This window comes from Pelobates fuscus, chromosome 1, assembly GCF_036172605.1.
Source record: "Pelobates fuscus isolate aPelFus1 chromosome 1, aPelFus1.pri, whole genome shotgun sequence".
Lineage (NCBI taxonomy): Eukaryota > Metazoa > Chordata > Amphibia > Anura > Pelobatidae > Pelobates > Pelobates fuscus.
Genome location: NC_086317.1, coordinates 215933139 through 215958390, shown reverse-complemented (window position 1 = coordinate 215958390; position 25252 = coordinate 215933139). Strand labels below are relative to the sequence as shown.

The 25252-nt window shown below is 45.5% G+C and overlaps 1 protein-coding gene across 1 annotated transcript in view; it reads left to right on the top strand.

The window, feature by feature from the left end:
- The window catches only part of ATP5IF1 (ATP synthase inhibitory factor subunit 1), a 30258-nt gene extending 5640 nt beyond the window's left edge, over positions 1 to 24618 (top strand). Inside the window, exon 3 of the mRNA XM_063444475.1 lies at positions 24374 to 24618. Coding sequence (XP_063300545.1) covers positions 24374 to 24515 — 142 coding nt within the window. The 3' untranslated portion in view covers positions 24516 to 24618. The remainder of the gene's footprint in view (positions 1 to 24373) is intronic.
- Positions 24619 to 25252: the final 634 nt, after the last annotated feature.

The following is a 25252-nucleotide window of genomic DNA, read 5'->3' as shown; positions in this document are numbered from 1 at the left end:
GGAACTGTTTTGGGCAAGAAAATGTGCTTGCGGTCAGTCCTAAAAGGACTTCTGTGCAGGGGCGGACTGAGAACCCTCAGGGCCCCCGGGCAAAATAAATCAAGGACCCCCTTACAGGCCCCACCCATACTCCGCAGCAAGCGCCACCCATGTCCTGTCTCCATGCACCGCCTCCAGCCACACCTTACACAATCTTTAGACACAAGGAACAAAAGTGCAATAATCCCTTCAAGGCCCCAGTAGACTACAATTGAGGGCTAATGGGCCATGAAGGGGGGTCTTTCTAGCAGAGGCTATCTCAGTGTCCTTTAGAGAGTGTGTTAGAAAGAATCCCCTCCAGGCCCTATTAGAGACTACAATGGAGTCTAATAGGCTTGGAAGGGGGTCTTTCTAACAGAGGCAATCTCAGTGTCCCTGCTGTAAACAGTCGCCTCCAGGCCCCAGTAGAGACTACAATTGAGGGCTAATGGGCCATGGAGGGGGGGGTGGAGTATTCTAGCAGAGGCTATCTCAGTGTCCTTTAGAGAGTGTGTTAGAAAGAATTTCCTCCAGGTCCCATTAGAGACTACAATGGAGTCTAATGGGGCCTGGAGGGGGGTCTCTCCAACACTCTGGTTCCTATTCACAATATAGCAACACAACATAGCTCGCTGATACCTAGGCCAAGTTGGCTCCTCTTACCTTAATTACTGTTGCTGGCTGGCAGTCTGTGGGCTTGCTGGAAGGCTGTGGGCTTACTGGCTGCGGCTGGCAGGCTGTGGGCTTGCTGGCAGGCTGTGGGCCTCCTGGCTGCTGCCGGCAGGCTGTGGGCCTCCTGGCTGCTGCCGGCAGGCTGTGGGCTTGCTGGCTGCTGCCGGCAGGCTGTGGGCTTGCTGGCTGCTGCCGGCAGGCTGTGGGCTTGCTGGCTGCTGCCGGCAGGCTGTGGGCTTGCTGGCTGCTGCCGGCAGGCTGTGGGCTTGCTGGCTGCTGCCGGCAGGCTGTGGGCTTGCTGGCTGCTGCCGGCAGGCTGTGGGCTTGCTGGCTGCTGCCGGCAGGCTGTGGGCTTGCTGGCTGCTGCCGGCAGGCTGTGGGCTTGCTGGCTGCTGCCGGCAGGCTGTGGGCTTGCTGGCTGCTGCCGGCAGGCTGTGGGCTTGCTGGCTGCTGCCGGCAGGCTGTGGGCTTGCTGGCTGCTGCCGGCAGGCTGTGGGCTTGCTGGCTGCTGCCGGCAGGCTGTGGGCTTGCTGGCTGCTGCCGGCAGGCTGTGGGCTTGCTGGCTGCTGCCGGCAGGCTGTGGGCTTGCTGGCTGCTGCCGGCAGGCTGTGGGCTTGCTGGCTGCTGCCGGCAGGCTGTGGGCTTGCTGGCTGCTGCCGGCAGGCTGTGGGCTTGCTGGCTGCTGCCGGCAGGCTGTGGGCTTGCTGGCTGCTGCCGGCAGGCTGTGGGCTTGCTGGCTGCTGCCGGCAGGCTGTGGGCTTGCTGGCTGCTGCCGGCAGGCTGTGGGCTTGCTGGCTGCTGCCGGCAGGCTGTGGGCTTGCTGGCTGCTGCCGGCAGGCTGTGGGCTTGCTGGCTGCTGCCGGCAGGCTGTGGGCTTGCTGGCTGCTGCCGGCAGGCTGTGGGCTTGCTGGCTGCTGCCGGCAGGCTGTGGGCTTGCTGGCTGCTGCCGGCAGGCTGTGGGCTTGCTGGCTGCTGCCGGCAGGCTGTGGGCTTGCTGGCTGCTGCCGGCAGGCTGTGGGCTTGCTGGCTGCTGCCGGCAGGCTGTGGGCTTGCTGGCTGCTGCCGGCAGGCTGTGGGCTTGCTGGCTGCTGCCGGCAGGCTGTGGGCTTGCTGGCTGCTGCCGGCAGGCTGTGGGCTTGCTGGCTGCTGCCGGCAGGCTGTGGGCTTGCTGGCTGCTGCCGGCAGGCTGTGGGCTTGCTGGCTGCTGCCGGCAGGCTGTGGGCTTGCTGGCTGCTGCCGGCAGGCTGTGGGCTTGCTGGCTGCGGCCGGCAGGCTGTGGGCTTGCTGGCTGCGGCCGGCAGGCTGTGGGCTTGCTGGCTGCGGCCGGCAGGCTGTGGGCTTGCTGGCTGCGGCCGGCAGGCTGTGGGCTTGCTGGCTGCGGCCGGCAGGCTGTGGGCTTGCTGGCTGCGGCCGGCAGGCTGTGGGCTTGCTGGCTGCGGCCGGCAGGCTGTGGGCTTGCTGGCTGCGGCCGGCAGGCTGTGGGCTTGCTGGCTGCGGCCGGCAGGCTGTGGGCTTGCTGGCTGCGGCCGGCAGGCTGTGGGCTTGCTGGCTGCGGCCGGCAGGCTGTGGGCTTGCTGGCTGCGGCCGGCAGGCTGTGGGCTGGCTGGCTGCGGCCGGCAGGCTGTGGGCTGGCTGGCTGCGGCCGGCAGGCTGTGGGCTGGCTGGCTGCGGCCGGCAGGCTGTGGGCTGGCTGGCTGCGGCCGGCAGGCTGTGGGCTTGCTGGCTGCGGCCGGCAGGCTGTGGGCTGGCTGGCTGCGGCCGGCAGGCTGTGGGCTGGCTGGCTGCGGCCGGCAGGCTGTGGGCTGGCTGGCTGCGGCCGGCAGGCTGTGGGCTGGCTGGCTGGCTGTGGGCTTGCTGGCTGCGGCCGGCAGGCTGTGGGCTTGCTGGCTACTGGGGCACTTGGAGATTATTTAAAGAAATAATCCATGCACAATAACCACTACTGCTCTGTGTAGTCGTTATGGTGCCAGGAGGGCCGGGCCCCCCTCCCAGAGTAAGTAGTCAAACCGTTTAAGAACAGTTTGACAACTTATCTGGGGTCTGCTGGGATATGAGGCTGTTGTAGGGTATAGGAGCAGTGGTGCAATGTGTAAGGGGTGCAGTGTGTGTGTGTGTGAAAGGTTCAGTGTGTGTGAGGGGGTGTAGTGTGTGAATGTGTAGGGTGTGTGGGGCAATGTGTGTAAATGTGTGTGTGTGTGGGGGGGCAGTGTGTGAATGTGTATGGTGTCGGGGTAGTGCGTTTATGGGGCTAGAGTTCACTCTCACCACTGCAACCACCAGGAATCCCTGGTGGTCACAGTGTTGAGAGTAAACTCTAGCCCGTAGCTCCAGGGCTAGAGTTTACTTTCGCCAGAGCCGTAACGTTGCCGTGGTAACCGCGGCAACGATCTGTGCTCGCGCAAGAAGGACCCAGAGGAGCTGCAGGCTGAGCTCCCGGGTCCTCTCTTCCTCCCTCCCCTGCCGGCTGCCCGCACGGTGCCTGCGGACAGGGGAGGGGGCAATTGCCCTCCTCTTACTCCCCCCTACCCCTCTTCTTACTCCCACCTCTTCTTACTCCCACCTCTTCTTACTCCCACCTCTTCTTACTCCCACCTCTTCTTACTCCCACCTCTTCTTACTCCCACCTCTTCTTACTCCCACCTCTTCTTACTCCCACCTCTTCTTACTCCCCCCTCCCCCTCTTCTTACTCCTCCCGCCCCCTCTCTTCTTACTCCCGCCCCCTCTCTTCTTACTCCCGCCCCCTCTCTTCTTACTCCCTCCCCCTCTCTTCTTACTCCCTCCCCCTCTCTTCTTACTCCCGCCCCCTCTCTTCTTACTCCCGCCCCCTCTCTTCTTACTCCCTCCCCCTCTCTTCTTACTCCCTCCCCCTCTCTTCTTACTCCCTCCCCCTCTCTTCTTACTCCCTCCCCCTCTCTTCTTACTCCCTCCCCCTCTCTTCTTACTCCCTCCCCCTCTCTTCTTACTCCCTCCCCCTCTCTTCTTACTCCCTCCCCCTCTCTTCTTACTCCCTCCCCCTCTCTTCTTACTCCCTCCCCCTCTCTTCTTACTCCCTCCCCCTCTCTTCTTACTCCCTCCCCCTCTCTTCTTACTCCCTCCCCCTCTCTTCTTACTCCCTCCCCCTCTCTTCTTACTCCCTCCCCCTCTCTTCTTACTCCCTCCCCCTCTCTTCTTACTCCCTCCCCCTCTCTTCTTACTCCCTCCCCCTCTTCTTACTCCCTCCCCCTCTCTTCTTACTCCCTCCCCCTCTCTTCTTACCCCCTCCCTCTCTTCTTACCCCCTCCCTCTCTTCTTACCCCCTCCCTCTCTTCTTACCCCCTCCCTCTCTTCTTACCCCCTCCCCTCTCTTCTTACCCCCTCCCTCTCTTCTTACCCCCTCCCCCTCTTCTTACCCCCTCCCCCTCTTCTTACCCCCTCCCCCTCTTCTTACCCCCTCCCCCTCTTCTTACCCCCTCCCCCTCTTCTTACCCCCTCCCCCTTCTTACCCCCCTCCCCCTCTTCTTACCCCCACCCCCTCCTCTTCTTACTCCCACCTCTTCTTACTCCCCCCTCCACCTCCCTCCCACTTCTTACTCCCCCCCCACTCTTCTTACTCCCCCCTCCCCCTCTTCTTACTCCCCTCCCCCTCTTCTTCACCCCCTCCCCCTCTTCTTACTCCCCCTCCCCCTCTTCTTACTCCCCCTCCCCCTCTTCTTACTCCCCCCTCCCCCTCTTCTTACCACCCCCCCCTCTCTTACTCCCCCCCTCTTCTTACTCCCCACCTCTTCTTACTCCCCCTCTCTTCTTACTCCCCCCCTCTTCTTACTCCCTCCCCCTCTTCTTACTCCCTCCCCCCCTCTTCTTACTCCCTCCCCCCCTCTTCTACTCCCCCCCCCTCTTCTTACTCCTCCCCCCCTCTTCTTACTCCCTCCCCCCCTTCTTACTCCCTCCCCCTCTTCTTACTCCTCCCCCTCTTCTTACTCCCTCCCCCTCTTCTTACTCCCTCCCCCTCTTCTTACCCCTCCTCTTCTTACTCCACCTCTCTTACTCCCCCCTCCACCTCTTCTTACTCCCCCCTCCCCCTCTTCTTACTCCCCCTCCCCCTCTTCTACTCCCCCTCCCCCTCTTCTTACTCCCCCTCCCCCTCTTCTTACTCCCCCTCCCCCTCTTCTTACTCCCCCTCCCCCTCTTCTTACTCCCCCTCCCCCTCTTCTTACTCCCCCTCCCCCTCTTCTTACTCCCCCTCCCCCTCTTCTTACTCCCCCCCTCTTCTTACCCCCCTCTTCTTACTCCCCCCTCTTCTTACTCCCCCTCTCTTCTTACTCCCCCCCTCTTCTTACTCCCTCCCCCCTCTTCTTACTCCCTCCCCCCCTCTTCTTACTCCCTCCCCCCCTCTTCTACTCCCTCCCCCCTCTTCTTACTCCCTCCCCCCTCTTCTTACTCCCTCCCCCTCTTCTTACTCCCTCCCCCTCTTCTTACTCCCTCCCCCTCTTCTTACTCCTCCCCCTCTTCTTACCCCCTCCTCTTCTTACTCCCACCTCTTCTTACTCCCCCTCTCCCTCTTCTTACTCCCCCCTCTCCCTCTTCTTACTCCCCCCTCTCCCTCTTCTTACTCCCCCCTCTCCCTCTTCTTACTCCCCCCTCTCCCTCTTCTTACTCCCCCTCCCCCTCTTCTTACTCCCCCTCCCCCCTCTCTTACTCCCCCTCCCCCTCTTCTTACTCCCCCTCCCCCTCTTCTTACTCCCCCTCCCCCTCTTCTTACTCCACCCCCCCCCTCTTCTTACCCCCCTCTTCTTACTCCCACCCTCTTCTTACTCCCCCCCTCTTCTTACTCCCCCCCTCTTCTTACTCCCCCCCTCTTCTTACTCCCCCCTCTTCTTACTCCCCCCCTCTTCTTACTCCCCCCTCTTCTTACTCCCCCCCTCTTCTTACTCCCCCCTCTTCTTACTCCCCCCCTCTTCTTACTCCCCCCCCTCTTCTTACTCCCCCCCCTCTTCTTACTCCCCCCCTCTTCTTACTCCCCCCCCTCTTCTTACTCCCCCCCTCTTCTTACTCCCCCCCTCTTCTTACTCCCCCCTCTTCTTACTCCCCCCTCTTCTTACTCCCCCCCTCTTCTTACTCCCCCCCTCTTCTTACTCCCCCCCTCTTCTTACTCCCCCCTCTTCTTTACCCCCTCTCTCTTTACCCCCTCCTCTTTACCCCCCTCTCTTTACCCCCTCTCTCTTTACCCCCTCTCTCTTTACCCCCTCTCTCTTTACCCCCTCTCTCTTTACCCCCTCTCTCTTTACCCCCTCTCTCTTTACCCCCTCTCTCTTTACCCCCTCTCTCTTTACCCCCTCTCTCTTTACCCCCTCTCTTTTTACCCCCTCTCTCTTTTACCCCCTCTCTCTTTTTACCCCCTCTCTCTTTTTACCCCCTCTCTCTTTTTACCCCCTCTCTCTTTTTACCCCCTCTCTCTTTTTACCCCCTCTCTCTTTTTACCCCCTCTCTCTTTTTACCCCCTCTCTCTTTTTACCCCCTCTCTCTTTTTACCCCCTCTCTCTTTTTACCCCCTCTCTCTTTTTACCCCCTCTCTCTTTTTACCCCCTCTCTCTTTTTACCCCCTCTCTCTTTTTACCCCCTCTCTCTTTTTACCCCCTCTCTCTTTTTACCCCCTCTCTCTTTTTACCCCCTCTCTCTTTTTACCCCCTCTCTCTTTTTACCCCCTCTCTCTTTTTACCCCCTCTCTCTTTTTACCCCCTCTCTCTCTCTTCTTACCCCCCCTCTCTCTCTCTTCTTACCCCCCTCCTCTCTCTTCTTACCCCCTCTCTCTCTCTTCTTACCCCCCCTCCCTCTCTCTTCTTACCCCCTCTCTCTTTTTACTCCCTCCCCTCCCTCTCTCTACTCCCTCCCCTCCCTCTCTCTTTTTACTCCCTCCCCTCCCTCTCTCTTTTTACTCCCTCCCCTCCCTCTCTCTTTTTACTCCCTCCCCTCCCTTTCTCTTTTTGCCCCCCTCCCCTCCTTTTCTCTTTTGCCCCCCCCTCCCCTCCCCTCCTTTTCTCTTTTTGCCCCCACCACCCCCACCTGTAGCGTGGCCGAGCTGCACTCCGGTCCGCGGTGCCGGCCGGAGTGATAGGAAGGTGCACACTGAGTGTGCACCTTCCTGTCAGTCCGGCCGGGTACAGGAAACAGAAACTCCTGTTCCGCGTGGAACAGAAGTTTGTTTCCTGTACCCGGCCGGACTGACAGGAAGGTGCACACTGAGCACCTTCCTATCACCCCGGCCAGGCACCACGGACCACACAGCTACAGGGGAGGGGAGGTGAGAAGCTGCAGCCGCCTGAGGCTCTTACGAGAGCGCTCAGGCGGCTGCAGCATTTAAAGGGGCGGCCGGGCCCCCTGATGGCGGGCCCCTCTCCCGGCCGGGCCCTCGGACCATGTCCGAAGTGCCCGACCGGTCAGTCCGCCCCTGCTTCTGTGTAACTTTTTATCTACTGGAGGGATTTGTATGATTTTTGAGAATGTTTATGTTTAAAGTATGCTGAGTCTGAATATGTAATGTTATGGAGACTGGATGTATGGTTTTAGAGTTATGAAAGTTGGGTAAAAAGTATGTTTTAACTGTATATATAATTGGGTTTCCTCTCAGGATAAGGGGAGGGAATATGTGGGATGTAACTGTGATATGATTGGTTATTTTATCCCTCCCTGTGGGCGGTCCTGTATTTTCAACAACTGTAATAAAAGCCAGACTGGGTGTGCTAGCACCTCAGATCATCTTGGACCTTCATGAAGTTTCGGCTCATGTTTGGGGGATTGGAGAACTACACTCTGGGGATTGCTATAATCACTGTACTCCCCAGGGTATAATCACTAAGCTCTGCTAAGAGCTTGTTTTTGTTCCTGCTCTCTGGAATTCGGAGAGGTCCACCTACTGGAAGCTGGACCCTGGTCTTGGGCCCAGAGTGGGTGGAGACGGTGAGACCCCAACCAAGCTGCGGTGTTTCGTGGGGTCTGCAGTGGTTATGGTGTCGGGCAGAGTGCTTGGAGTCCTCGGAAAGCACTAGGAGCATCCGTCAGCGGAGGGTACCCGGTCGGGGTGCCAGCGGTCCCGTTACACTGCTCCTTTCCAAATTGTTAAAATAAATGCGTGCACGTTTTGAAGTAAATTACACTGAGACACAGGTATCAGGTTAATAAAAAACTTCGGAATGTTTACTCAGGGGGCGGCAAGCCCCTTATAAAGGCAAAAATACATCATATGTAAAAATGTAGATAACAGAGAGAATACATCTCTAATTGGTTAGGTGTTAAGTGTCTTATCTAATGCACATCCTACGAGGCGTGATGTCACCATCATCCCGGGATTTTACTCCGGATGTTGGCGCCATCTTGTTACACAAGGTAGTTAGTCGGTGGGAGCGGGTGCTCTATCAGCCATTTTGAGTAGATATTGAATACAGGTATACACAGTAAATAGACATTTTTACTATCACTAATTTACATTCATAACACAGAAATTAAGAATAACCCTCCCCTTATACAAATAATACGAACAGTCCACACACAAACATACACACAATCTGCACAAACGTAACCTGCTAACAATCCACATACATGCACACAAACCCCACATGCAGCCTTTCACATGCAATACCCCAAACAGCCCACACACTACCAAACACACAATGTGACATATCCATCCACACACAATTCCACAAGCAGCCCTCATACACAGCCCACATTCATATGTATCATACACAATACCATAAACTACTAATGAACATATACAATATAATGGCTTATATACGCACAAATACAATGATGCAAAGCAACTGCAGTAAAAATAACACAAGCAGAATACGGCAGCATACACACCTAAATTTAAAAAAATAGATGTCCCCCGGCACGCTACGGGACATCACAATCCTATATCGGCACAGTGCTGCTAAAAGGTTGCCTACCCCTGTCCTAGAGTGTCCCTTTAACCCCTTAAGGACCAAACTTCTGGAATAAAAGGGAATCATGACGTGTCAGGCACGTCATGTGTCCTTAAGGGGTTAAAGCAGCACTGCCCAAAAGGTAGATCTCCAGATGTTTTAAAACTTAAACTCCCATAATGCTGTGCGTGCCTTTTTAGAATGACAAAGCATCATGGAAGCTGTAGTTTCAAAACATCTGGGGATTTACCTTTTGGACACCTGCTTAAAGTAACACGAATGACACCATAACTTCATCACTATAAAGTTATGGTGCTAGGAGGTCCTAGGTGCTGACTTACCTGTAGGGATTAAACTCTTCATGAATGGTTAAAATTCAAAATTCTCCTCTACAGCACTGGATTGACCTGCACCAGCTTGAAAACAAGCTTAGTACTGCAATGAACAAAGAAAAAAAGGAAAATCCAAAGAGTGAAGGAGTTAAACTCCCCACCCTTATAATGGATAGACCTATCAAGGAAACCCCGTCCTAGATGTAATGCTTAAAACTTAACCTTTATTACTGGTATAATTAAAATATAATGTAAATACACAAAAATATATATAAAATATAAACCAAAAAAAGAAAAAATGGAAAATAGGTGTGCTACCACCAAAATAAAGTGGAAAAGGACAGTGAAAATAGTAGCAGAATATGCAGAAACACTGTCCGATAGAACCACAATTAAGAGAGATCAAACGTCAGTCTTGGTCTCTAGCTGGATAGGGGAAAAGGGAAAAACGGCCTGAGTGACTCAGAATCCCTAAGGATAAATCCTATGTTACCAATCTAGAGGTAGCAAAGTATCTGGTGCATAGGTTAATAAAGTGGGATTAATCACCAAATACAGTTCCATATTAGAGTGGTATATCAAATGATCCCCCAATAAGAATAGAGGAGATCGCCCACATAGAATGGAAACTGTATAAAACAAGCTGCAGTTAAACCTTTGTCCAGACTGGTAACAAAATGTCTGGTATAGAGGTTAACAAAGTTGCATAATTGGCAAGATGCAGTTCCCTACCGAAATTGTAAAGCAGGCAGAACCCCTATTGAAATAAAATGAGGAGACCACCCGCCTAGAATAACAACTCAATAGAACCGGCTAGTACCAAAAACCTTTTCCCAGATTGGTTAGGATCACTAAAAATCATATAATCAAAGTCCCAGAATCCGGCTGATCCCTATTGAAGAAAAAAAACCCAGAGTCCCAGACCAATAAACAAGACTAGACTGACTAAAGATCAATGCTTGTGGAGCTGCACCTAACTAGACTCCTAACGTACGTTTCAGCGCTAGAATGCGCCTTCGTCAGAGGTAAGTTTCGTGTCTAGCCCCTAGCCGGCTCTTTTATATGTGACGAGCCGGCTGAGATGAATGGGAGGAGCGGACCAATTCGCACCGAAACCGGCGTTGACTCTAGTCCCTCCTCCCTGGATGAGTCACTAGAGTGATTGACAGGTTATGTAAAAAGGGTCCCACGTGGTACGGCATCTAGACGCCCGGAAGGATCTGAGCTAGATGTCAATCAAGCGAAAAAAGTTCAAAGTTTTCACTAAGCTTGTGAGAAAAAGTTATAACTAGTTTTCTCTCAAAAATGGCTCAGCAGACTAAAGCCCTATTTATAAATCCATAGTTAAACTAACAAGATAATAAACATGATTAAAGAGGACTGAAAAATAGGTTAGTCATTAATAGAACTTAAAGTGACAGTATAATGATATGCGTACATATAGCCATTTACAGACCTTGAAATGACAGCAAATATATAGCCTAGTCAAAAGAACTTAAAGTGACAGCATCATCAAATTGATTCCAAAAAAGGAAAAGAGGGGGTTAGAACTAAAAACATCCATGTGATCCAATGAAATAGTGATAGATAAGGTATTTACAAAGAAACAACAAATTAAGAAAAAGTGCATTACTTATGATGTAAAATAATTCTCTCCGTGTAACTCATTTATCAATGAAGGGAGTAAATGTGAAGCCTTCATTTAGTCCATTGGGGGCCAGTGTATTAAAATTATAAATCCAAAAGGATTCTCTTCTGAGGAGAGTGCGATCCAAGTCACCTCCTCTGCGACCCAGTTGTACTTTTTCGACTCCTGCAAATTTTATGCCTCTCGTGTCCCCCTGGTGGTAGTTTCTCATGTGTCGAGCCACCGGGGTGTCCCTGAGATTTTTGACTGAGTGTATGTGTTCCATAATTCGCCTCTTAAAAGGTCGAAAAGTTTTCCCCACATACCTAAGTCCACAGGTGCATGTTAGCAAATAAATGATGCCTTTAGTGTTACAGTTGAAAAAATGTGTGACCTGACGTACTGAGTTGTTGATCAGATTAGGGAGGACTTTCGAATCTTTCATTATATACTGGCAGGCTACACACCTGCCACATTGGTAGGTGCCCTGTACTGACAGCCAGTTTTTTGTGACAGTTTTAGAAGACAAATGGCTTGAAACGAGAACCTCTTTTAGATTTTTACCTCTTCTTGCGGTTAGAGAGACGAAGGGAGTCACTGCTCCCTTTAGTTGTGGATCCTGAGAGATCAGTGGCCAGAACCTGCCTAATATTCGTTTGGACTGATCCCAACCTGCATCAAACGTTGCTATGCAGCGTATAGGTTCCTGTTTGGTGGGTATCACTTTGTCTTTAAGGAGGTCCTGTCTGTCACTCAAAAGGGCCCTCTGGTACGCCCTCTTGAGGCAGCTATTTGGATATCCCCTCTCTTTGAACCTTATTTTAAGGAGTTTTGCCTGGTTAATGTACTCATCCGTAGTGGAGCAATTTCTCCTCAGACGGAGGTATTGTCCCATTGGAATCCCTTTTTTAAGGGGAATAGGGTGATAACTGTCCCATTTCAACATAGTGTTTGTTGAAGTGGGCTTCCTAAATAGGGTAGTCTCAATCTCCAAGTCTTTGGAGATATTGAAAGTACAGTCTAGGAAGTTGAGTGTAGAGCCCCCAATCTCAAACGTAAATCTTAAATTAAGATCATTGGTATTCAAAATATTCACAAAGGACCTGAAGGAGTCCCCCGTGCCTGTCCAGACAACAAGGACATCATCGATAAATCTTTTCCATAGAAATATGTATTTCGTGTACTCAGCATTACAGTCTGAAAAAAACACATTCTCCTCCCACCACCCCAGGTGCAGGTTAGCGTATGATGGGGCACAAGACGTACCCATAGCTGTACCCTGCACCTGGTGGTAGAACTGACCATCAAAGAGGAAAAAATTGTGGGTTAATACGAATCTTAACAGCTCAATCACAAAATGTGTGTGGCCCTCATGCCTCACCCCCCGTGTTTCAAGATAGTATTTAGAGTGCATTAAGCCTAGAGTGTGGGGAATTGATGAGTACAAAGCCTCAACATCCAAGCTGCATAAAAGTGCATTGCTTGGAAGACTGAGAGACGCTAGGCATTTTAGTGTGTCCTTTGTGTCTCTCAGATAGGAGGGTAACCTTTCGACAAAGGGTCTGATTATTTTGTCTACATATAGACTAGCCCTGCTTGTTAAATTGTTAACCCCCGACACTATGGGTCTAGCTGTAAGTTGAGGGGACTTTTTGTGCACCTTGGGTAGACCGTAAAACGTAGATACCACTGGATTTTTAGTGTAGATATACGTATGTTCATCTCTACCCAAGATGCCTTTGTCAAAAGCTGAGTCCAAGATGACCTTAAGATCAGACAAAAATTTGGTGGAGGGGTCAGAGCTCAGGGTACGATAAATCTTGTCGTCCCTGAGTATATCAGTTGCCAACTGGATATAGTGTGCTCTATTAAGAACCACGATGTTCCCCCCCTTGTCTGCCGGTTTGATGATGATGTCCTCGTTGTCGCGCAGGGCACGAAGGGCTCGCCACTCATCCCCAGAGAGATTACTGTGAGGCAGGGGTTCCAATGAGTCAACATTTAGTTTTTGTATCATTGTACATACAGAATCTATAAACATCTCAACATTTTTGTAGTCCCTAATGTTGGGCGTAAATTTACTTTTAGGACACAGGTCCGTATACGGTTGTGGAGAGGTGACGTCACTATCCTCAAGGAGGGACACTAGTTCGTTTAGGCACTGATACTCTCTGATACTGAAGCCAAGATTTTTTGCTCTCTTTTCATTGGCAGTATAGAAGAATTTATGTAGAGCCAGGCGTCTACCAAACAGATGGATATCTTTTATCCAGTCGAATTTATTGAAGGGAGGTACTGGAACAAACGATAAACCCTTCATTAGAATTTGGGATTGTAGTTCAGTGAGTGTAGTATCAGAGAGGTTAAGGACCTTTATATTGCTGCCTAGTATCTTTTGCGTGCCCTCCCCCTGTAACGTGTCTGTCTGTATTGTTGTGGTAACTCCCCCTCCCGGGGGTTTTGCCCTAAAAAAGTCACCCCCTTTTTTAGGATGCTTTTTGAATGCTCGCTAGTCTGAGACACAGAGGATAAGCTACTCCCCTCATTATCAGTGTCCGATGTCTCGTATTCAGATGTAGTATTTTGATCTGATTCCATATGTGTACTTTTTCTGAACTTTCTATATACTCGTTCGTTTTTGTAATCATGATGGTCCCTTAGGAATTTCCTATGTTTACGTTTTTTAATGGAGTCCCTATATTTATTCAGATTTTGTTGAAGGTTCCCTTCCTGGGTGGCGAAATTTGGGTCCTCTTTGAAATTTTGGGTTGCTTCCACTGCCTCATTTACTTTCTCATTAACTGCCAAGAGTCTATTATTTTCAAATCTACATATTATATCCATAAAGGTTCGGGAACAGAGATTAGCTGCCTCTTCCCATTCCTTAAGGAGGGTAGCATCATCCATGTTGATGTTTGGCATGATCTGTACCCTGAGACCCCTGGGTATCATAGATTTGTTGAGATAGTTCTGTAGTGATGATAGTTCCCACCCAATTCTGATTTGTTGCTTACATATATTGGACAGATGTCTAAATTTAGACTCAATATTCATGTCAGTAGATAGGAACGCACATTCTTTGTCTGAAAATACTTTTTCGGCATCTACACACCATTGATTGGGGTCTTTTAATTGATTCAAAAAACTGGCCATGGTCGTGAGTTGCACGGGAGTAAGGAGCTAGACACACTAAAAGGTACTAAAACCTGTAGAGAACGTTGTATGATGGAGGAAAAAGCTAGTAGCCCTGAGGGCAACCTGCTTATAGTGTGTCGGGGGAGTCCTATAAAGGGGGTAACCCTTACATACGTATGGAGGAACAAAGAAAAAAAGGAAAATCCAAAGAGTGAAGGAGTTAAACTCCCCACCCTTATAATGGATAGACCTATCAAGGAAACCCCGTCCTAGATGTAATGCTTAAAACTTAACCTTTATTACTGGTATAATTAAAATATAATGTAGATACACAAAAATATATATAAAATATAAACCAAAAAAAGAAAAAATGGAAAATAGGTGTGCTACCACCAAAATAAAGTGGAAAAGGACAGTGAAAATAGTAGCAGAATATGCAGAAACACTGTCCGATAGAACCACAATTAAGAGAGATCAAACGTCAGTCTTGGTCTCTAGCTGGATAGGGGAAAAGGGAAAAACAGCCTGAGTGACTCAGAATCCCTAAGGATAAATCCTATGTTACCAATCTAGAGGTAGCAAAGTATCTGGTGCATAGGTTAATAAAGTGGGATTAATCACCAAATACAGTTCCATATTAGAGTGGTATATCAAATGATCCCCCAATAAGAAGAATAGAGGAGATCGCCCACATAGAATGGAAACTGTATAAAACAAGCTCTAATATGGAACTGTATTTGGTGATTAATCCCACTTTATTAACCTATGCACCAGATACTTTGCTACCTCTAGATTGGTAACATAGGATTTATCCTTAGGGATTCTGAGTCACTCAGGCTGTTTTTCCCTTTTCCCCTATCCAGCTAGAGACCAAGACTGACGTTTGATCTCTCTTAATTGTGGTTCTATCGGACAGTGTTTCTGCATATTCTGCTACTATTTTCACTGTCCTTTTCCACTTTATTTTGGTGGTAGCACACCTATTTTCCATTTTTTCTTTTTTTGGTTTATATTTTATATATATTTTTGTGTATTTACATTATATTTTAATTATACCAGTAATAAAGGTTACGTTTTAAGCATTACATCTAGGACGGGGTTTCCTTGATGGGTCTATCCATTATAAGGGTGGGGAGTTTAACTCCTTCACTCTTTGGATTTTCCTTTTTTCTTTGTTCCTCCATACGTATGTAAGGGTTACCCCCTTTATAGGACTCCCCCGACACACTATAAGCAGGTTGCCCTCAGGGCTACTAGCTTTTTCCTCCATAGTACTGCAATGAGCAAGAGTGCAGCTGACTTCAGAAGCTTGTCTTACGCTTACAAGCGTTTTTTTTTTTTTTTGTTTTTTTTTTCATTTTTGTTTGCGTTCAACTGCAATTGCAAGGACAGAAAGGGCTTTGATAGAGATATAGATGGAGATATATTCGGTTAATATCGTATTGTGAAATACCTTGTGATTGGAATTAAGTTGGCATCGTGTGCCGGAACTGAGGTAGGGGGTAGGCCTGTAAAAGAGGGCAAAAGGAAATGCAAGAAAAACACACTTATTGCAATATAATTATCCCATGAGATTTGTTTGCCTTACCTCTTATCTGTTAGGAATGTTTCTGTCTAACGTTGCTGATTTCCAATGACTATTATGTGTGCCGGCGTACTGTTGATGGGATGTTCTAAATAGAAGCCAGAGGTCCCAACCTAATCTAATGCAAGGAGTATGAATGTAGAACCGGATTTAGAAGTAGTTAGAGGATTAATTAGTAGATCAATTGTTTTGAGTGTCTGGTTTGAATGTTGTCGTGACATGAGGCACTAACTATGACTTGGGCCGAGGGGCGAAAATCTCAGTGTTGAGATTGGGGAGTTGGCCTCGCAGGACTGTGGGGATATTTATGGGATGATAATATTAAACAATTTGCCCAATATTTCAATTCTCTAAGATCTTAGAGATTGTTATCATGTAAGTGAAATGTATTCCATACAAATAAAATCACAATTTGTTATAAAAATAGATTTAATTTATTGTGAAAAATAAAATATTACGCAGCATGCATGATATTAATCAGTGAATATTTTATTATAACATAAGTATGCAATACAATGGAATGACTATACACGTTCCAATGGCTAACCGCATCAACTGTCAAGACCAGATTTATGAGGGTACTTCACACAGTCGGCGAAAAGCCATAAAACCTTGGCTAACAGTTAACTGAGTAACCCTTTCAATGCTGGCTAGATCTTCCTAGGCATATAATATCCTATTTTCATGTAATTTTCAATTAAAATAACATTCAAACCAGCTCATTAATCATTTCCTGGAACCATCCAATAAGAATAATCTACCAGATTCTAGAAGCCGAAATTTAATTTGCTTAAAAAGATATCTTATCTTATTTAGAGAAAATCAATACACCGGATAAAAACATCGGTATGCTAACACGTGATAATACCACATTAATATATAATTATTCTTAATTCCACCTGCAGAATGGAATGTTTATAACTATATATTCCTTAGTTAACTAAGATTTCTAAATATTGAAATCTGACCGTGATTTATCCAGTCATATATCATGCTATTAGATTTTTAATTAATTTAGATTAATTAAATAAAACCAGCATAATTACCAGTTAAGTAGATATTCTCATCAGATGCTCTTAGGTAGTCCCAGGAACTTGAATGTGTGTATGATTGGTTGTGTGTGTATATATATGTATATGTATGTGTATATATATATGTGTGTGTGTGTATATATATATATATATATATATATATATATATATATATATATATATATATATATATATATATATATATATATATATATATATATATATATATATATATATATATATATATATACACACAAACTGCAAATGTCCCGCACTCAATGTACCGGTCTTGTGCTTGCCTCGGTGCTGCCTCAGCCTTCAATATATACAAATGGAAAGAGTGCACTCGAAAGGTCTTCTTAAAGATATAAACAATTTATTTTGCCAAATTTCAAAAGACATACAAGTCCTTGACTTGTATGTCTTTTGAAATTTGGCAAAATAAATTGTTTATATCTTTAAGAAGACCTTTCGAGTGCACTCTTTCCGTGTGTGTGTGTGTGTGTGTGTGTGTGTGTGTGTGTGTGTGTGTGTGTGTGTGTGTGTGTGTGTGTGTGTGTGTGTGTGTGTGTGTGTGTGTGTGTGTGTGTGTGTGTGTGTGTGTGTGTGTGTGTATAAAAAAATTGTTGTTTTTTTACAGTTTTTGCAATAATAATGTGTGCACAATTAGTGCAGGTTAAAGAAAGTAATTAAAAATAAGTTAATTTAGTCGTTCTGATTTACAGAATATATAATGTGTCTGGGATTTTAAGTTGTTTTTGGTAGTTACAGGTCACAAAGCACAAGGAGTAAAATAAACTTTTAATGTGGAGCAATTTTAGAATTTGGTATGTTTGTCTTGTAAGCTTAATAGCCATAAAAGAAAACAAAATTGCCACACAAAAGTATATATTTATATAAAGTAGACATCACAGGCTATTGACCTAAGGTTGTTTTCACACTTTCTACGTAGCCATTTTACTGCCAACCTCTGCTAAATATTGGAGTAAAATTTTGTTTTTTGGGGGTTTTCGCACACAAACTTATAACAAAGAACTTCTCATGTGTATTTTGTAAAGTTGGTGTGTGTGCTATTCCTGTACAAAGTTTTATTTTGTGTTCAGTTACATCTGCTGAGTAAAATGACACCCCCATTGTATGTCTTTGGCACTATTTCGTGAAGCTACAGTGCCATATAGGAGACCTGTCCTTTTCAGTATTCACAGTAGAATTTTGAGAGATGGATTTAATGAGCCTATGCTTCCATTTGGGGTATTATAGTAGTTTGACTGTTCAAAAACCCCCCACAAAGGCCTACCATTTGAAAAAGTACACACGCCAGGGTATCTCATAAGGTGCATATTGTGCCTTAACATGCCCCCATACGGATTGCATTTTTGCTGGGCATTTTGTATATTTCATATGTGCCACGAAGTTCAAAACCCCCAAATTATGCTCAGCTAAGTCTTCTGAGTAAAAAGACATCCCCAATGAATGTCTTTGGCACTATTTTGTGAAGCTACAGTGCCATATAGGAGACCAAGCCATATCAGTTTTTACAGAACTTTGAATTTTGACGCTGGGCCTATGTGCAATTTCCAAGCATCTTCGCAGGTTTTAAATTCAAACTACCCCACAAAGGCCTACCATTTCTTAAAGTAGATACCCCAGGGTATTTCAAAAGGCATATTTTGAACCTTAGCGTGGGATCATTTTTCCGCTAGCTTGTACCAGGTGTAGTGGTAATGAGCGTTTTTTTTTCTGCCTTTTTGACACACAGTGAGTTTGCACAGTATATTTTGCAAACCTTATGTGTACTACCACTGTATAATACTTCATATGTTGCTCAGCTATGTCTGCTGAGTACAAAAATACCCCCATATGTGTTTTTTTTTTTTTTTTTTTTTTTTATACACACAAGGGGGCAGGATCAGCACTGATCCGTCTCCCTGCACTTCACACTGAACCCGGCAGTGCAGGGAGGCAGAGGTGAGTATACAGAGCACATGTGCCCGCTCTGACATGCTGTCAGAGCAGGCACATGTGCTGGGGCAGCCGGATCCAGTACTTCCGGTCTGCCTCTAATACAGAGGCAGACCGGAGCACCATTAACCCCACGATCGCTGCGATTGCAGCGATCTGGGGTTCATTTTAGCGCGTGACGGACGAGGTCCGTTACTCGTCATTAAGGCAATCCCTTGAGTGATGGACCTTGTCCGTCACTCGTCCTTAAGGGGTTAAACAGAGCATTCCATCCCTCTGCTTCATTGCTTATCACTTGACTCCTTTATATAATGCATTCCTTAGCTCAGGCTCAGTGGCTGAAAGCAAGGAAATTATGTCTGTTATCCTGAAATCCAAAATAGAGTCCGCTCTGTTCTGAGTGACTCTGGCAATATACACTTTTTTTAATTTCTATTTTAGCACAAAATGTCTGCCAATATAAATATCCTGACATAACCCCCCTTAGTGATTATCAAAGCAACGATTAATTTAGTCTATGAATAAGCACTAAAGAAGTTACAAGACATATTGTGCATTCACATCATTCTTCTGACATAGGCCTGTGCATGGAATGAACATTTTTGTATATTTTTGTACCTGTAAGAGTTTTGAACTTTACACTTGGTACAATCAATCATAATCTCATTATTGTTAATGCAAATTGTTTTTCATTTGAAAATAGTTTTCGGGAGTTACATGTGGTATGGCCAATAAAAAGCAAATCTCCATACATTCCGGATCAATTAAGAGAGGTATAGTGCTCCCCATCTCAAAGGCCAGATTTATTGCATAGGCTCAATTGTTTCTCCATCCACACTGGCAAGCATCGCATGAACAATATCCTTGGATACAAAATACAGAGGTATGCGTCCCCCTGCCAATTCAATCATTCCAGTTTGCACTTCGTCAAGAAAAGCAAGTGTGTGGAACAATATTGGGTCATGCAGAAATAGAAGTTCACGCTTAAATAAGTCATGACTTTGGTGAAACTCAGTGGATTTGGCAATTGACTCCGAATGCAAATTTGTTGTAACAACTGTCTTGCACAATAGTTAACACATCTTGGAGAAGTGTTCTTTGCTGTTTTATCACCTGGTGAATATCGTTAATGTGTTGCTTTAGCGCATAGATTTCCATATCCAGCTTTTGGACAGTAATAGAGTTGGCTGCAGACATTCCAGTTGCGACAACTGCACCGACAGTGGCACAAACTAATGCAACAATTATGGCGGTGAGGAACCTTTTGGGTTGGTTGCTCATCGAAATAGTACTGGATACAATTGGTTTCCGGGCTTGCTCCAAGATGTTTCGCACACGGTCCTGTGTTCTTTGGAGGTGCATCTGGTACCAAGTCTGTAACTCAGGAAGCTGCATCGATGAAATGTTGTACGCCTTTTCGATGGAAATCTTGGGGTCCAAGCTGACGAGCACACATCGGGTCAGGATCCTCTTCTCTGTCAAGATGAACCCTGGTGTCTCTTGAATCAGGATGCCGGAGGATGGTCCCATCTCTGCGATCGGGTCGGTCTGTAGCTCTTGGCACAGGAGCAGTACGATCCAGAAACACGCCACATCCTTCTTGGACATCTTTCGACAGTCACGGATCAGGAACTCGTTTCAGACTTATCTACTAATGATTCAAGGTTTGTTAAGTATACAAACTTATAACAGTGTGACATCACTTGGCCTAGGACAACACATTATTACGATTCATCAACATATGTATTCTCTCTAATTCTATTTTTATAACTTCATCCCTCACTACATTTATTACTGACTCCTCAGCAATATGCCTATAGCAGTTAAACAGGCTAGTAACCTGCTTAGAAAATGCAGTTATTGGATGGCAAGGAAATGGTTAATGACATGAGATCATGGCACATCATACAATACCACGTGAATCAAGCATTCGTCCAGGTTAGTCTTTCACCCTTCTGCGTCCGAATCCCCACCTAATATCCTTAATTGAGATTTAGGATGACAAGCACGCAACTGGTTAATGTGAACCCACTTTTCAATAAAATTACCATCCTTAGGAATTTTTATCTTATACGCTACTGGGGAAATTTTGTCAATGATGACATATGGCCCTTTCCAAGAAGGTAAAAATTTATTTTCCTTGACTTGATTTCACGCAAAGTTATACAGATAGACTTGATCTGTGATCTCCTATTCCTTCGTGGTTTTTAAATCGTAATAGGTCTTAACCCCTTTCGCTGCTTTTTCTAGATTATTTTGGGCAAACGCATGCTGTAAATGCTTGCGCAAATCTTCGATATACTGATGCATAGTGGCAGCATTGATCAAGTTATGATCCAAAGTACGATATAGTAAATGCTGTGGTAAAACCATTTTTTTTCCTGTCATCAATTCAAAAGGTGACAATTTGGTAGCGGTGCTAGGTGTAGCTCTAATCGCCATTAAAACTAGGGGCAATTTAATGTCCCAGTCTTTACCAGACTCCTTAACATACTTCTTCAGAATATTAACGATAGACTGGTTATATCGCTCTACCCCCCTGCTAGACGCAGCGCGGTATGCAATATGTAGCTTTCGTAGAATTTTCCACATCTTAGCCATTACTTCGCTGGTAAAATGACTACCTCTATCTGACTCAATTCTTTGAGGCTGACCGAACCAGGAAAAGACATGGTTAATCAACAAAGTGGCGCACACGGTACTTGTGTTCTCTTTACAAGGCAAACACACTATCCACTTTGTGTACATACATGTAATGGTTAACATGTATTTGTTACCTCCTTGAAGATCTTGTTACAGGACCTATAAAGTCAATTTGGATATCAGACCAGGGTAATGACACCCCTCTCTTCTGAAGTGGTGCACGATGGGTTGGACCATGGGGTTGATATTGCGGACAAATCAAGCATCCCTGACAGTATGTCTTAACATCTCTTAACATGTGTGGCCAATATGCATAATCACGCAATATCTGATGTGATCTTATCACCACGATGCCCAGATGTAGGTGCATCATGTGCGTGTTGGAGCATTAACCCTCGGTATACAGTTGGGAATACCAATTGTTGAATACCATGTTTAGAAGTTCTGACCAGCAACCCATCCATGATACTAAATTGGACTTTATATCTCATCAAGATTTGTAAATCTTCATCTGTGATGGGATTGGCAGTAGGGTCAAAAAAAATTCCATCTTTACTTTGAGACTGTTTTTATGAAAACCTGGTCTGGTGTGGGAATCATAAGGAGGGGATTTACAGATAGTCTTTTCTTGCATTTGTGTGCAACTTTTTCGCACACAATGATGACTACTAACCTCACTGTCTGATTTCTGACTCCTTTTCATACTCATCCAATTGCGTTTTAAGCTGACTTACTTCCTGTGCATATTTGTCCGTCAAAGTTCTTTTTCATGATCAGCTTGACGGCTTTCATGCTCAGAAAGTAAATCTTGGTATTTCCCATTTTGAATGCCCAGATCGTCACTGTATGTGTCCAATCTGGTATTCAGTGCCTTGTTTTCATCTAACGCCTTAAGAAGTCCTGTCATAAAGAAAGGCCAAGAGTGTATGATGAACCCCATTTTTCTTTGTTAGTTTGTCCACCAATTTCTTCAAGATATGTTGTTATAGGTGAATCACTTAGAATGGTTTGTTTAGCTTCTCATTCTATGCCCTTCAACCAATCTTCATAGCTTAAATCATTCTTCATATGTTTATGAATATGGACTAGAGCATTTTTTCTTAGGTCTTCAATGATTTCAGCATTGTCTGATACAGATGTATCGCTGGCCATATTTCTATACACTGATTTAATCTCAATACAAAACTCTTTTCTATATCAAGATTAATATTGCATGAATTACTCAAATAGCAATTCATATTTGAACTTAATGATCTCAGCAGTGTGCCTCGAATATGTGGGGATATTTATGGGATGATAATATTAAACAGCCAAGAATTGCCCACTATTTCAATTCTTAGATCTTAGAGATCGTTATCATGTAAGTGAAATGTATTCCATACAAATAAAATCACAATATGTTATACTAAATATTCACTGATTATCATGCATGCTCCCTTATATTATTTTATTTGTCACAATAAATTATCTTTTTATAACAAATTGTGATTTTATTGAAATAGTGGGCAATTCTCGGCTGTTTATCCCCACAGGACCAGCTAAGGCCAGCTCCTAACCCTAGAAAGCCAGTTCTTTGACCATAGATGGGGGCTTGATAAGGGGGTAACGTAATGTACTTGGCAAACCCAAGTTGTGGTTTATGATGGGTACATGGAGATTCCCAGTCGGAGAAAGAGAGAAGGGAGGGAAAGGAGAGAAATTGTGGTCGAGGGAAAGAAAATTAAATGCAGTCTAGTGCAGTTCTTGGAGATATAGCTGATAGTACAGTATCCTTAGACCCTGAGGGTGCTGAAGATTCTCGTGATGGCTACTATATATTCCTGAAGGGAGATGTAGGAAGGCGTTGTGCCAAGAAAGTGTGATAGTGCCAGACGGAGAGAGGAGGGTAAAACTAGCAAGGTAGGGAGTAACAGGACGATTGTTACGGATAGTGAGTTTGAATGAACATATGACGAGTTGTCGAGAGTGTAGCTGTGGCTGGACGAGGCAAGGCAGGAGTCAAGCCCCCGTACCCCAATCGTGTAACAACGTGGCCTTGTAGAGGCAGTTGTTTGGAATGTGAACGAAAAACTTATTTAAACCTGATAGAAACAGGCGATAATAGCGAACCTGTAATTAGTCTAATGGTAGCAGATGACAATATGCAACAACCATAGTAATTTGCAAAACTAATGTATAGCTTTTTATTTTTTTACATTTTTTTTTATTACACACACGCAAAAATAAATCCCTTAAAGTTTTGGCTGCGTGGAGGCACAGGTGATTTCAATTAGGAAAACTGCAGTCAGAGACACAGTAGGCAGCTGTTGAGGAGAATAGCTCTCATCAAATTCAGGCAGCCACATTATACTCCAAACTAACTGTTTAATATAACTCGTACATAAGGCTTTATCACACTCAGCTGCTGTATAAAATCTGCCTTACTTGGTGCTGATTGTGATGGGAGTGGTGACCCATGCGGATAGCGCAGGACCCGAACAGGTAATGAAGCAGACGCTGTACTTGCAAGGTATTTTAAGGGCAGCAATCTGCAGGCTCGCTATGCAGAGCACACAGAGTGTGATGCGGCAAATGATTTCCCAATCGTGGGAAGGAGATAATTGAGTGAGCTGTGAAAGGATCTGACACCCACATTACCCCATGTCTGTGTGCCCAGTCAGGCACTTGTCCCCTCTAGGATTTAAAGCCCATCTCTGGGTGGATCGTGGAGCCCCATGATCATACAGGGCTTCATAAAAAAGAATTCTAATGATTTGTGGTTAGTGAATAGTAATAGCACTCAGACAACACCTGCTCAGCCTAGTGATAATTATAGAAATGGTTAAAGGGTCACTCCAGACATCTAGAGCACTTCAGCTTTCTGTGCTAGTTTTAGATACACCTACAATAAACATAATGAAATGCAGTTTCTTTTTTTTTTCTTCTTTTTTTGGCAGGCATTGCCCTTCTAGAACCTGCAGGCCATCTACAGTTTAGCTTTTAAACACCAACATGGCACGAAGTTCACAAAGTAGCTATATTTGGGTATAGCTTTGTAAGTAGTGGCTAGCTTGAAAACTCTTTGCTGTCCAAGGCAGAATAGTTTTGTATGAATGGTTTGTAAGAATACCATAACCAGTACCACAAGCTGTTGTAAGTTTGTTTAGTGACCATTGTAAGCCACAGACAGAAAACAGAAGTATTGTCAATCCTCCTGATGTTACAGAATATATTGACCGGTAGTGCTTTGGAATGGTTACTCCCTTTTTTTTTCAGGATAAACACCCTAAAAAGTGGATACTGCAGAATGCATGGAAAAATCCAAACACTGTGGTTAATTGCTCGTAATCACAAGTTAGGGCTAAAATCTCTTGCAGTGTTTGTGGTTGTGTTTTTTTTTTTTTTTTTTGTTTTTTTTTTTTTTTATATAAAAGATTTAACATTGATTGTAAAAATTGACCTTGTAGTCTGTCAATCTTTATCATTTCTGTAGGCAAAAAGGGCAGGAGCAACTCTCTGCCCTCAAGAAGCACCATGAAGAGGAGATAGACCACCACAAGGATGAAATTGAACGTTTGCAAAAGGAGATAGCACGCCGCAAGCAAAAAATCAAGGAGCTCAAAGACGACGATTAAATTAGTGGATAGTTGCATCTCTATTGTGTGTTTTCTCTGTTTGAGGTTCACTTAATTCACAAAGAGCTTGTATGGATGTAATAAATATAACCCTTGCTATTAATTTCCTGTGGTGTACACAATGTCTCATTATTGTACATTGGGCAGTTTTCTTAATGGAGATTGTAACCTTTTTAAAGATCACAATGTGATCCATAAAGATCTTTCATCACTATAGACTGTCCAGATTATTTAGCATTTGCTAGTCTATACATCTCTGGATTTGTTAAATGAGTGGGGCCTTACACTTTGATATAGAATCTTGAAAAGCTGATTTCTAACAAGAGAATTATTCCATTATTGTTAAACTAAAACCATAATTCAATATGTATGTTCCGGTTAGTTTCTGAAATATTAGAACACAAGTTCTGTGATGCCGCAATGTAAAAGGGACCATCCAGACCACTAAAACTTGCTGATACTCTTTGGGTGTTGAGTGTCCACCAGATGACTGAGATCCATTGTGGCCCCCACATATGCCAACATATACATCGCTATGTTGAAATTTAGATTTATTTACAAACCTTAGTTGTTTGGTAAATGTGTTAAAGGCACCTAAAACATATCGGTGTCTCCTCTCCCCACCCCCTCCATTTTAACCGAAGTGCAAATTTCAGTAAAAATTGGAACTTTCCTAAAATTACACCCCCACCTGGCTGTTAATCAAAGATCCGGTACTGTTACTGTTTAACTCTTTG